General features: G+C 42.3%; 1 protein-coding gene across 5 annotated transcripts in view; it reads left to right on the top strand.

Annotated features, from left to right (window-relative positions):
- LOC309809694 (nuclear autoantigen Sp-100-like) overlaps positions 1-13,439 on the top strand; it is an 88,888-nt gene extending 75,449 nt beyond the window's left edge. For 4 of the 5 annotated variants that reach the window (XM_082631053.1, XM_082631054.1, XM_082631052.1 and 1 more), the window contains exons 12-16: positions 5,987-6,034; positions 7,318-7,422; positions 9,141-9,283; positions 12,106-12,144; positions 13,234-13,439. In XM_082631053.1, coding sequence (XP_082487179.1) covers positions 5,987-6,034; positions 7,318-7,422; positions 9,141-9,283; positions 12,106-12,144; positions 13,234-13,410 — 512 coding nt within the window. In that variant the 3' untranslated portion in view covers positions 13,411-13,439. The other variant, XM_082631056.1, reaches the window with a different exon arrangement.
- The last annotated feature ends 988 nt before the right edge of the window (positions 13,440-14,427 follow it).

Below are 14,427 nucleotides of genomic sequence, written 5' to 3'. Positions count from 1 at the left end.
GATGTGGGGTTGGCCCCCAATGCAGTCACCCTCTCTAGACTCTCCAGGCTTGAGTCTTTAAACATCTCTGCTTCCCTCAAGCTCTTAGAGACACAGATTAATCACCTTGAGACTGAAGCCTTCTCACTTGCCTTGAGAGGAGGGGAACACTTAACTTCTATAACAAGCCTCTGGTGTCAATAAATAGTATTTGGATAGGAAACCCAAGAACAGCCACTCTACTTCCTGTGGAGTACTTGAGTAAGAAAATTCACAAAGGAAAATAATTAGCAGGTCTTAAACCCAAAATCTCCCAGTAAGGAGAACTCTGGTAAGCTGAACTAGACTACTTTTGTATCTTTAATTTATTTGGCCTCAACAGGTTTGATGAAAGGTGAATCAAACAGTGCCAGAGAAAGATAGAGAGGGAAAGAAAATATTTTTTGTTTGTCTAAGATGTCTATGGTTGAACAGGCCCAAACTGTAGTCCAGGCATTGAAAGAAAGAGAAAGAAAGAAAGAAAGAAAGAAAGAGGGCTCCTCTGGTGGCACAGTGGTTGAGAGTCCACCTGCCGATGCAGGGTACACGGGTTCGTGCCCTGGTCCGGGAAGATCCCACATGCTGCAGAGTGGCTAGGCCCGTGAGCCATGGCCGCTGAGCCTGTGCATCCGGAGCCTGTGCTCCGCAACGGGAGAGGCCACAACAGTGAGAGGCCCACGTACCGCAAAAAAAAAAAAAAAAAAAGAAAGAAAGAAAGAAAGGAAAGAAAGAAGAAAGGAAGAAAGGGAGAAAGGGAGAAAAGGGGGAGGAAGGAAGGAAAGAAGGAAAAAGAAGAGAAGAGAGGAAAGGAAAGGGGAAAGGGAATGTGTGCACTTTATGGCCCTGCTTTGGAGATCAACACGTTTGAACATGGCACTCAGGAGATTCACCTGCACAAACCCCACCATCTTTCCACCGACACCTCCTAAATTTGACAGCATATTCCCCTGACATAGGGTTTCAATCAACCTTTTTTTGATATCTCTAACCCTAAGGTTTTCTAGGACTTGAAGTTCTATTTCTACAAATTCCCCTTGGGCAATATTTTCTTGGTTAGTTCTTTAAATCCTATTTTTTTGTCCAAACCCATGTGAACAAGGTCTTTGGTCACTTTCATGATATTTTCAGCCTAAAAGCCTTCATTCAGGGCTAAGATGATGGCCTATGTTTTATCTGTGTAGCTCACCATCACATCTCCCTAAACAATCCAAAGTCTTGCGTTAGTGCCATTGATTCTGCCTCTCAACCAAAGGAAATCTGCATTGCTTCACTTGATTTTTTAATTTCAGGATGCTTCAGTTTCTTCATTGGTAATGGGGATAGTAAAAATCCCTAAAATAAAGTAGTAGAAGTAAGGGTCTTATGTTCACGTCTAGCATATAATAAGCACTTAACAACTGTTAGCTCTCATTATTATTATTCTCACAGTGTTCCTTGAGATATAAGGAATAAAACTCTGTCTTAAATTCTTTTTTATTAATGTGGATGTAAATGAATTTTTATTAATGTGAGGGCAAATAAAATGAAATCTAGGATGAACCCAGGTTAACCATCAAAGGCTTAGTACGTGCAAAGCTATGGGTTATATATTTTTTCTTTATGCAGTAAGCTTTTGAAAATTTAAAGTAAAATGTAATTTTTGAAAAGCACGATTATATACCATGCAACTTTTCAGCAGCATCTGTTTTATATTTTTCTATTTTCTCAGAAAGAGGGGTAGACATAGAATTGAAATTCTGAGTAACAGAACCCCAAAGAAAAGAGGCAAACCAAGAAGAAATAAATACATAAATAAACTTTACTAACTAAACATCTAAATTCTCATGCTTTATTCTGTGCTTTTGTTAATAGACCTGTTTCTCTAATTACTTTCTGTAGCTACTAACCATTGAGAAATATATCAGATTTAGTCAACTTCTAAAACATGACAGGGAGAGAAATATGATATCTCAAACAACATGGTGATGAATCTGCAACCAAAACCCAGGACCCAAGGGCCACTGAAGTGCTGCCTCTGATGAACTGGTAACTTTTGAGGCTGGAAATAGTTGTAGCCATAAAACACTGTGTAACTCACAAGTGACAAAGATGTCCTGCCTCATGTCCCACCACCCTGAGGTAGTCCTGTGGACTTGGGTCTGTCACTTTGCCTCTTCTGCCTCAGTTTACTCCTCTGTAAAGTGAAATGATAACAAAGAGACTGACTACCCACCAAGGCCCATCCCAGCTTCATATACAGCCTCACATTCTGTAGATCTACCACTGGACTCGGTAAGGACCGTGGACAGCTCTCTCATCAGCATCAAGAACAGGGAGCCCAAGGAGTGTCTTTAATGGATTCCCCAGAGCTTTAATGCATTTCTAAAATCGCTGGCTGGAAGGGCAGGAACAGCAGCTAATCATTCTCAAGTTCATCTTAAGACTCCTTTCTGTGGAGTCAGACTCTGAGTTCCCCGCCCCCCACCACCACACCCTCTCATGTAGAGGTAGACTCTCCTTCCGCCCTGAGCAATTTTCAGACGGCAGTAGAACTCCCCTGAGCTTCCCTTCCAGCCAGGAGAAAGCTGCTGTGAAGGAGAAGCGAGGCAAACAAATAAGACAGACCCCATCTCCTGCTAGGCTGCCCCATTGTGATCCTGCTCACAGCTCAGCTAGTCCCTGAATCATACCTACAAATTTGTCAAATTACAGACAAATTACAATCTAAAACTCTTTGTCTGGAAAAACAAATTTGGCTAGAAATTTCCCACTAGAACAGCAGAAGCAATATATTTTACCACCTCTCAGTAGTGAGTGGTGGCCATCTTGCTTGGGAATGAAGGCATTGGATGGTCCTTCTGGAAGGTTAGCACCCTTGCAGCAGCTACCTCGTTGCCCTATGTGGTTCTTTTGGGAAGAGTATCTCTCAAAAATACCCAGTTCAACTCCCATCCACAGGGCCCCCCACCAGGCCAAGGGAATCATGCTTCTTCATTGGTTCCCTTGCTGGCTCCTGGCTCAGCCCTTCTCCCACCACAGAACACTCTAGCCATGATGTTCACCTTTATATTGGTAAGAATGAGTCTGATAATCTCTCCTTCCCTGATGTCCCAAGGACTGAGGTCCATCTCCTGTGTGGATCCTTTAACGTATTTTGTCTTGGCTTGAGGGGAGGTGTCTGACGATTCTCTTGAAAGAAATGTAGCCTCTTTCACAAGACCTGGAGGTGGGGAAGGCCTGTTCCGGCAGAACCATCCTCACTATCCCTTACCATGGTCTGTGCAACAGGGCTAGACTAGCACTTGCTTTAGGATCTGGGCATACTGGGCTCCTATTCTATTGGTCTTACACACTGCGGACTCTCTGATACTCTGAGGCAACCAAAAGATCACCTAAACATCCTGATATACTTTTTTGCCCATAAAGATTAGTTCCAACTGTTAAGAAAATTATTTTTAAATGACTTTTAAGTCTTCTGACCACATTATTATTTGTAAGAGTTAATGTAGGGTTTTAGTATAGCATTAGTAGTTGTTTATTGAGATGGTAGACCCAAGAATAATTAAATCCTACTTTGTCCAGGCATTTTACTTTCTGGATCTAAGATAATAAAGTGCTGGAGCTCACTAACACACAAATAACCCCTGTAAAGTTTAGCAGCACTTTGTTCATATGATCTGGTCTCCAGACCAAATTTCTGAGAACTGAGCTGGAGTACAATGAGTTTCTGTTTGTTTGCCATGAAGTTGTTTGTCCTCAACAGGCTTTGATGAAATAGAAGTCTAACTCACCAACTAGTCCCAGAAATATTTAAACAGAGAGAAACTGAGAGCAAGAGAATGCACGTTTGCCAATAAAGGCTACTGTTGCACAGACTCAAGTTATAATTAGAGCTGGGGTTTCAATTTCATCACCGCATGGGAAAGGAGAGCAAGGAGAAAGCCAAGAGAACACAAGTGTCTTCTTGTGGGATAGTGGGCCTTGATTCTTGCAGGAAAAGAGAGAGAGAGAATCAGAACTGACCTTTTCCCACTTCAGCATCATTAGTGACAGGAGAGGACTGTTTCACCAAGACCCACACCTGTCTGGATAACCTTTTATAGCTGGCAACTACTAACTACCATATTTGGTAGTGTAATGTTCTTTGAAACCAATCCATCTAGAGCAATTTTTAAAGAAAGCTTCATCTACTTTCAGGTCTACATTTTTTCCCATTCACTTGTTCCTCTTAAGTCTTCAAGGTCATAGCCATGCTTATGATTCTCTTATACAGGTTTAGTCATCTCTCCTCAGTGTACCTCCCTAATACCTTGATACACTTCCTAAGGGTAACATTTTGTAAGGTAGAACATGTTGATCTTGGGGTGTGATTTCTCTCGGGATGAAAATCATTCATAAATGTCTCATGGGGCCATTTTTATTTTGGTGAGATTTTTTTTTTAACTTGAGTAATTGTTATGGCAAAGTCCCAGAATATGAGATAACATCATCAACCTGAAGGCTTTTTGTATTTGGTTGAAGGAAATATTCCTTTTCCAGCCTCATCTGGTCATAATCTGCTTAAAGGAAAGATTAGTCATGATTGACTTTCTGGAGGGGATTTTCTCCTGGGACCTGCATTACCCAAATTAACACCCCAGGATTCCAGCCATGGGAACAGAATGATGGGCACAGACCTTTAGCAAGAAAGCATCCCTGACTTCAACATTCAGACACACTTGAATGATGGCAGACCTGAACATGAACATGGACATGATTAATCTTTTTGGACAAACTCAACAATTAAATCAGATACTACATTTTTCTGAAACATCTCTTAAGTCGACCTTTTGTGCCATCTCTAACCCTACAACTTTTGGAACTTGGGCATCAATTTTATAATCTCCCCTTCATTGAGCCATTGGGCTACTTTTTAAGTCCTTGCTCATTTTTGCGACCATTTTTGATACAAAAATCTTTCAAGTTTAGGTTTGCAGCAGCTATCTGACCTATAGAGTTGAACATGAAGTCCCCCTTGAGACCTAATATTACTGCCTTTTATCTCTGCCTCTTTATCAAAGTAAATCTTCAATGCTTTTAGTTAATTTGCATTTATATCTGTGCATATCAATTTCCTCATCTGTAAGATAAGGATAGTATTAGTCCCTATTTGACTAAGTCCCTAATTTGACTAAATTTGCTCTAAGGATAAAGTAAATTAATAGAGGCAAGGTCTAAGGATAGTTCCTGGCACACAACAAGGACTCAAAAGATGTACAACTTCATTACTCTTCTCACCTTGCTGCTCTGTTGCTTGGGAAACACATAAAACACGGTTTCAGTTTTATTTGGAATGACTTGGGGTAAAAGAAATATAGGATATATCTCAGTTAAACATCATCTTTGTAACTAAGTCTAGACCAGGGTTCCGCAAACTATGGCCCACAGGGCAAATTCAACCTACTAATTGTTTTTTTGTTTGTTTTTTTTTTGCGGTACGAGGGCCTCTCACTGTTGTGGCCTCTCCCGTTGCGGAGCATAGGCTCCGGACGCGCAGGCTCAGAGGCCATGGCTCACGGGCCCAGCCGCTCCGCGGCATGTGGGATCTTCCCGGACCGGGGCACGAACCCGTGTCCCCTGCATCGGCAGGTGGATTCTCAACCACTGCGCCACCAGGGAAGCCCCATGAATTGTTTTGTAAATAAATTTTTATCAGAACGCAGCCACAGTCACATCTTTCCATTTATGAATTGTCTATGGATGCTTTTACAATAAAACAGTAGAGTTGAGTAGTCACAAAGGAGATTGTGGTCCACAATACCTTAAATATTTACTATTTGGCCCTTTACAGAAAAAGTTGCTAACTCCTGATCTAAGCATTTGATATTTTTCTTGAAGTACTAGGTAAACTCCTAAAAACTGACATTTGAATGGTATTTTTGCAAAACACTACTATTTGCAATGCAATGTTATAAAAAGAGACATTTACGTTATTTTTCTACTTCCTCAGGGAGAAAAACAGTCAACACTGGGCCTTTGAAAAGAGGCAGAGAAAGAGGTAAAAATAAGTGATTAATACAGTTTTAATAATTAAACATCTAAATTTTTATTTTATAATCCATATTTTTAGTGATCAATAAATTTTCTTAATTGACTTACAGAGCCGATAGCAAACGTTAGGATAGTCCTTGGTCTTGGTCAATTTCGACCACATGACAGGATGGTGATAGCACCCACTCCATTGATTAGTCAGTCAACCTGTGAGAGACCCCCAGGCCTCCTTGGGCCTGTGCAGGGCTCCTCCCACTGCACTGATAACTTTTGAGGAGGGAAATACAAAGAAAAATATATAAAAGGTATGACTCACATGATATTTCTCTCACCCTTCTCTTGCCCACATAGAGAGCCATAGGCTCCCCACCAAGGGGGACTCTGGGTGGTAACACAAGACCTATGTCCTAATTCCTAAAATTCCTTTGACTGTGTAACTTTGGCTTGTCAACTGTTCTTTCTTGCTTCAATTTCCTCCTCTGTAAATTGGTGGCTGGCAGGTGAATGAGACTGAATGGCTCCCTACACCCACCCCACCTCTAATAGAACTGACTCTGGAAGGACTGTTGACAGCCTACCCTCCCCATCCAGAGAGAAGCCCCCAGACCTGTCTTTAAAGGATCCTCCTCATTGTTGCCCAGAAGGGCAAGAGAAGGTGCTCCTGCTACTGACATTCTTTCTAAGACTTTCAACACCTGCTTCAGAGGAATTAGATGCCAGCACCCTCACCCAAGGATGTACAGAAACCCTCTCCCTGAGCAATTTGCAGTTTCTTCTAGAGCAAATTTCTTTCTAGCCACAGAGAAAGCTTACATGAAAGAGAAGTGAAACAGAGAGCAAGGTGGGAAGACAGACACTGCCCCTGCTGGGGGTCCCATTGCAATCCTCCTTTTTTCCCCAGGTGAGCCCTCAAATGGGGAGAAAAAACTAAAAGTTGAGGGTTTTTTCTCCATCTGCATAACTTCAAAGAGGTAAACATCAAAGCAATAATATGACTATAAATCTTCCTTCAAATCAGCAGGAGGGAAATTATCATGCAATAGGTAGTTGGGACCAGCAAGCTTGGGAATCAGATTCTTCCACAAGAGGTTTGTATGTAGGATTTTAGAGGATGGTGGTGGAGGGTGATGTTATCTTTATGTACCTAACTCGCCTAGAAATGTACCTAATTCATGGGGGAAATCCTTCCATTACATTTTAAGTTATAAAGAAGGATCTCAAGATGGGTGAGGAGAGACGGTACACAGTTTTAGAGCAAGATGGAATGAAGAAACCAATGCTTCCTTGCAGGTCCAAGAATTCCCGAGGAAACAAATATGGATTTTCAGCTTCCTGAACTTCCTGTGACTTGTGGTGAGGCGAAGGGGATTTTATACAAGGAGAAAATGAAAAAAGGTGGGCTTCGTGGTCTTCTACACTTTTCAACTGGAAAACTCCCATGTGAATAATATATTATACAGGGGGTAGACACCTGTACTGGGGGTCTCTAGGTTTGGTGACTCACTAGGAGGACTGAAAGGACTCAGCATATAGTTGAACTCATGGCTGTGATTTATTAAATTGAAAGGATACAAAGCAAAATCAGCAAAGGGAAAAGGCACATGGTACAGGTGTCCGTTTCCAAGAGTCTTCTCTCAGTCGGGTCACCAGGACACACTTAATTCACCAGCAATGAATTGTAACAACACATGTGAAATGTTGTCTGCCAGGGAAGCTGCCCTGAGCCTGAGAGTCCAGGGTTTTTATCAGGGGTTAGTTACTTAAGTACCCTCTGCCCAGCACATGCCAAAATTCCAAAGTCCCAGAGAGAAGGCAGGTGTTCACATAAACCATGCTGTTTGTATAAACAGCTAAGGCACAGTGAGCTACTCTTAAGTTCTGGGAGTGGTGAGACCCCTCCCCAAATCCAAGTTCCCAGATACCAGCCAAGTGCTAACCTTGCAAGCAGACTTTCTAAAGAAAGCAGCCTCAGTTCTGTTCTGTTAGCTCTTTTCCACACAGCATCCCAGATAGGCTGGAGGAAAGATGGCATTCCCACTCTTTTAAAATTAATAAACATTAGCCTACCAGGCCATCTCCACTTCCCCCCATGGAAAAGGTCCACAGGTGCCCATCCAGCACCCAATACAGGGGCAAGTGCTTCAATAACAGGATGGAAGATGTACACATTTGAGAAATCCAACAGCAACCTTCACAGCCACATTCCCTATAACATCTGTATTGCCTTGTGCTAACTGGGAGAGGCACAAGATTTAGACTCAGAATACCGGGATTCGAGTTTCAGCTGTACCAAGAGTGTCTATTTTGTATGGGCCAAGTTACTAAGTCTCTCTCATCCTGAACTGTCCTCTACAAAATGGAAATAATAATAAAACTTTCCTCACCATATTATTATGAGAACAAAACAAGATAACAGATAGAAACGTTTGCAAATTGCAACTCTTAAAGCACAGTACAAATGTTCATCTACCATAATTGATTCCCTCCTCTCAAAATATGGTTCTTTAGGTACCAAGAAGTATAAATGTTTTCCCAATGATTATATACCATATATATAATTTAACTTGTCCCACTTGATAACATTTCTACAATTGCTTTTAACATAAAATAGCTATGAGTCCAAAATATGAGCAATAATTGATTGCCATTCACTGGCTGATCAACTTTTGTACAGGACAAGGCAGACATGGCTGTGGTGACAGTTGTCACCCTGCCCCATGTGTGACCTCATCTGCTGCCTCAGAAACTCAGCCTGGCTCTATCCTGGGTCTCAGAGAAGGGAAGGGAAAGAATCTTGCCTATTCTTTAGAGTCATCCATTTTTTTCTCTTTTGAATATAGTGAAATAATTTTTTAAAGTAAATGTTGGTAATAATTACTGTCCTTCTCATTGCATGAGGGTCAGAGTATGCACACAGGGCAGGAAGTCTGCTCCTGCCCTCGCCTTTCGGACTGCTGTGGAGCCCCAGAGAGGGGACTCAGCTATCCTGCTGCGGATTATGAACCCAAAATGAGTAGCCCAGATTCATGTGGCGGGAGGTCAAGTTCTGGGGTTTTCACAGCTGGGGGCACACCCTGGCCACAAAGGGAGCTCAGCTTGTCTTGGTCTCACAGGCACCTCGGAGAAGTGCATACAGAATGCATCTGGAAAGTGGTTCACCCTCAGGGAATTTGAAATTGAAGGAAACCGCAAAGCATCTAAGAACTGGAAGCTGAGTGTGCGCTGCAATGGATGGCCCCTGAAAACCTTGATTCAGGTATTCTAGTGACAAAGTGCTGCAATCAGGGATTTAGTGCCACAAGTCATCAACTTCAAGCTTTAGCAGAATTTCCAGAAAACCATCATGACACTCCTTGCCTGGGTCACAATGCGTATATTATCACTAACATTCCATGTGCGTGTTATATTTGCTGGCTTACATTACAGCTTAATCCTCTAAGTGCATAAACTCTTACACTTTAAAATTTTTTTTAACTTTTATACAATTTTTAAAGGCTACTTTCCACTTACAGTTGTTACAAAATATTGGCTGTATGTTGTACAATACATCCTTGAGCCTATCCTACACCCAGTAGTTTATACCTCCCACTCCCCCACCTCTATGTTGCCTCTCCCCCCCTCCCCACTGATAACCACTAGTTTGTTCTCTATGAGTCAGCTTCTTTTATGTTATATTCACTAGTTTGTTATATTTTTTAGATTCCACATATAAGTGATATCATACAATATTTGTCTTTCTCCATCTGACATATTTCACTTAATGTAATGCCCTCCAAGTCCATCCATGTTGCTGCAAATGACAAAATTTTGTTCTTTTTTATGACTGAATAGTATTCAAACCCTTACATTGTTGAAGGTAGGACAGTAAATTGTGGCCTTGGCACTGCCACTAATAATTGCCACTGTGTAATTTGGTCACAGGAAAGTAAACTAAATTTGGCAGGGGAGGGTCTTAGACTTTTGGAGGGGGCCAATGTTGAAAGTAACAATAATAGAACTATGTATCTGAAAATAATACATCATAATGAGTGTTTTCTGGATAGCCATCTGAAATTCATTCTTGAAAAATAATATTTTTAGATGAATTTAAAAATATCTCTTTGGGGCTTCCCTGGTGGCGCAGTGGTTGAGAATCCGCCTGCCGATGCGGGGGACACGGGTTTGTGCCCCAGTCTGGGAAGATCCCACATGCCGCGGAGCGGCTGGGCCCGTGAGCTATGGCCTCTGAGCTTGCACGTCTGGAGCCTGTGCTCCGCAACGGGAGAAGCCACAACAGTGAGAGGCCCACGTACCGCAAAAAAAAAAAAAAAAAAAAAAAAAAATCTCTTTGGTCCTCATCTCGGCCCCCTGATGTGGACAAAACGGGCCAGGTCTCTGTCACAGATGAACCCATGCCTTCTGACTCTCTGTCACATGCCCCAGATGGTCCTTCCTTGTGCCACTCTAATGGTGAGCAAATATTTATTGAATACATCTAAAGCCACAGGGACTGTAAGGTGTGGCCCCCAGCCCCTAACCAGGAGGAAGGCTGCACATTTATAAACACAGGATTGCACAGCTCATAGATGCCATAATGAGATTCTCTGGCAGGAAGAGATGCAGAAGCTTAGGGGAGGGAAGTTCATTTCTGTCTTTGAGGTTGAGGACAGTTTCATGGAACAGTTTGCACTGAGCTGGGTCTTAAAAGAAGAATAGTTCTGACAAGCAAAAATGTCGTAATGAGGAATTCTACATAGAATGGATGGCATGAAAATCCTCCCCATGAGTGTCAAGAAGTTGTGGGTTATAAGACTCAATACATGAGCTGGGCTGATTGTGGAGGTCCTGCGGCCCCAGAAAGGAGGCTGAACCCTTCATTTAATCATGGAGGAATTGTGGGAGGTTTGGGTTAGGGACTGACGAAGTTGAAAGAGTGTTTTAGAGGTATGAATCTGATCAAGGAATGCAAGATGGATTAGAGGGTAGAGTGCTTTAACCCATGGAGACCTCAAATGACCTTCACCACCTTTCTGCCTGATCCACCCCACTCAACCTGCAAGGCCCAGCTCAAACAGCACACTCTCTGCTGAAGTCCTTTAAAATTCACTGAATTTGTTTCCTATTGCTGCTATAACAAATTCCCACAAACTTAGTGCCTTGAAACAATGTAAATCTATTATCTTACAGTTCTAGAGACCAGAAGTATGAAATCAGTTTCACTGGACTCAAGTCCAGGTGTCGGCAGGGGTGGTTCCTTCTGGAGCCTTCCATGGAGAATGTGTTCCTCCCTTTTTTCGGCTTCTGGAAGCAGCCTTCATTTCCTGGCTCATGGCCCCTTCCTCACATGACTCCAACCTCTTCTGTCAACACATCTCCTACTACTCACTCTGACCCTCCTACCCCCTCTTGTATGGACCCTTGCAATTACATTGGCCCTCCCCAGATAATCAGAGTCATCTTCCATTTCAAGCTCCTTCATTTAATTACATTAGTAAAGTTCCTTTTACCATGTAAGTTGACACATTCATGGGTCTGGGGATTAGAACAAATTCATGGGTCGGGGTGGGGAGCATTATTTAGCCTACTATACTCACCCATCTCTGGATCCCAAAATACTCCATGAGAGCACAGTTTACACTTTATCATCCTTACGCCACTATATGCCAGGTTTTCCCACTTGTCTCCCCAAAGGCCTGGATACCTTTATGTGTCCAAGGCCACTGATGGGGCCTGCCAGCTGTCAATCACTCACCAGGTGTGTGCCAATGGAGCTATAGCATGCAAGGTATAAAGATAAAAGCTAGAGGGGTACTGGGAGAATGGAAAGGAAGTGGTGGGTGTAGAAGTGGTTGTAAAGGAAAATCTGTCAAAACTTTATAAGGAGAGCAAGAGAGAGGATGCAGTTTTTAAAGCCGACTTTAAAGCTGAGTCTGGATAACAGAGAGCACCATGTTACAGACTTGGAGAGGGGGGTTATTTTCCATGAAGACCCCTTGAGTTTGTATTGATAATGGGACATGAGTGGAAGGTAGTGGAATTACTGATCTCACAAAGTAGAAACAAGGACCCATCACAGCATGAATCTCCTTTTTCTTTCAGAGAGGATTTCTACCAAACCCATCAAGAAAAATAAAAAAGGTAATTATCACATGACCTTCTGGCCATGTCTCATCTACCACATTGTTGACTTTCCATCTCTCTGGCTTTATTTCATAGTTTCTAAATTAATCAGTTATGTTGAAACTTGATTTTATAATATGGTGCTTTTACACTTGCTACTTCCAAACATTTCAGTGTGTGAGGCCAGGACTTCTTTGAGCATTAAAATATTTGAGATACAGGTGCAGGGGTAATCCTTAAAAATAGATAATGTGGCAGAACTGACCTTGTACATTTGTTTTAGAAAAATATGTGAATGGCATACAGTAAGTCCCCAACACATGAACCTTCAAGTTGCGAGCTTTCAAAAATGCAAACGTGCGTTCACATGTCCAATCACGTAAGTTACTTCACGTGTCTGACGTACATTGTCACGTGCGTGCATCCTCTACAAGTGGTTGTGCTTTTGTGTACTTTACTGTACGGTACTGTATAGAGTACAGTAGTACAATGTCTTATTTCAAGCTCAGGATGTCCGAAAGCAAGTGTAAAAGCAGCGGTGATGTAGTTGGTACTGCTAAGAAAAGCCAGGAATGGAGGCCCACAGAAAGGACAGAGAGAGACAAGAGGAAGAAGAAGTAACTGAAGAACCGAAGAGATTCACGATGTAGGAAATGGCAAGGGGGTTTTCTTTATTTGAGGAGGCACTGTTAGTTTTTGAGGTGCAGGACCCGAATGTAGAACCATACGTGAAGGTTGCAGCAGCCGTTCAGAACGTAATCCAGTACTACCGTGTCATCTACGATGAGAAAAAAAGAGCTACGACACAGACATCACTGGATCGTTTTCTCAAGAGGGTAGATAGAATTGAATCCAGCAAGGAATCAGAACCTGTGCTATCAATGTCAGGTGTGAGTGAAAGTGCACCTTGCCCTCCGTCTCCTATTGCTGACGACCCTTCAGCTCTACCATCTCCCACCTCCTCTCCCTCCTCCAGTCAGTAACTCTTCTTGCCTGTTCACTCGATGCTGGCCCCTGGATGCCAGATGTTGTACTTCACTAGTATACTTTTCAAGGTACTGTACCATAAGCTTAAAAATGTTTTCTTGGGCTTCCCTTGTGGCGCAGTGGTTGAGAGTCCGCCTGCCGATGCAGAGGATGGGTTCGCGCCCCAGTCTGGGAAGATCCCACATGCCGCGGAGCGGCTGGGCCCGTGAGCCATGGCCGCGGAGCCTGCGCGTCCGGAGCCTGTGCTCTGCAACGGGAGAGGCCACAACAGTGAGAGGCCCGCGTACCGCAAAATAAATAAATAAATAAATGCTTTCTTTGCTTTTTATGTTTGTGTTTTATTTGTGTGAAAAGTATTATAAACCTATTACAGTACAGTACTGTATAGCCGATTGTGTTAGTTGGGTACCTAGGCTAACTTTGGTGGACTTACAAAGGCACTCTCGGAATGGAACTTTTACTGTACTGTCTTTTTTTTTTTTTTTTTTTTTTGGAGTATAGTTGATTTACAATGTTGTGCTAGTTTCAGATGTACAGCAAAGTTAATCAGTTATACACATGCATATATCCACTCTTTTTTAAGATTCTTTTCCCGTATAGGCCATTACAGAGGGCATACTGTCTTAATATTAGACATAAAAGGTGAAGCTGGAGCTGGAAAAGCATGATTTTAAAAGGCACAAAAAACTACATTTAATGACTATTGCTTTTGCAACACTGATTTTATTTTCATTGGTTTTTCTGGGTTCTAGCTTTAATGAAATAAGAATTGAGCAAAATGGAAACATCTCATGGTCACTCTAGCTAACCTATTATAGACCTAATGTAGAATCCCCCTTTGGAATGGATATATAGCCATATGTCACCTGGTAAAGCAAAAAAAAACAAAACCTCTCCTTCACATGCACACACACACTTCTGCTAAGTCCTTTTTCAAGGGAAATTTTATTTCCTTTATAGAGATGACCCTTTAGAGAATAGAGTGATTGGGAAGCAGATGTGCCCTGTGGGAGAGGCTGCTGACCTGGAAAGTTCTTTCCTTTGTGTAGAGGCCCTTTGACCCCAACAGAGGAGCTTTGCAGACTGCAGTTCCATCTATGAAGTCAAATTCTCTCTCCTTCAACGTAACATGTGAAATTCATGGACCAGTGGTTTCTATGCTATGTGGATTTCAGGGAAGGCAGACAGATAGTTGATGTCTTCCTCTCCAAGACTGGGTGTGAGAGAGAACATGTGAGGTGAAAAAAGGAAATAGAAAAACTTCCATTTTCCTGACCTCCGACAGCAGTGACCTTGGTCATCTCAGTCAAACCA

Source organism: Mesoplodon mirus (assembly GCF_964341445.2).
Source record: "Mesoplodon mirus genome assembly, chromosome: 8".
In the NCBI taxonomy this organism is placed as follows: Eukaryota; Metazoa; Chordata; class Mammalia; order Artiodactyla; family Ziphiidae; genus Mesoplodon; species Mesoplodon mirus.
The sequence above is the reverse complement of the archived record's forward strand: the minus strand, read 5'-3'. Positions and strand labels throughout refer to the sequence as shown.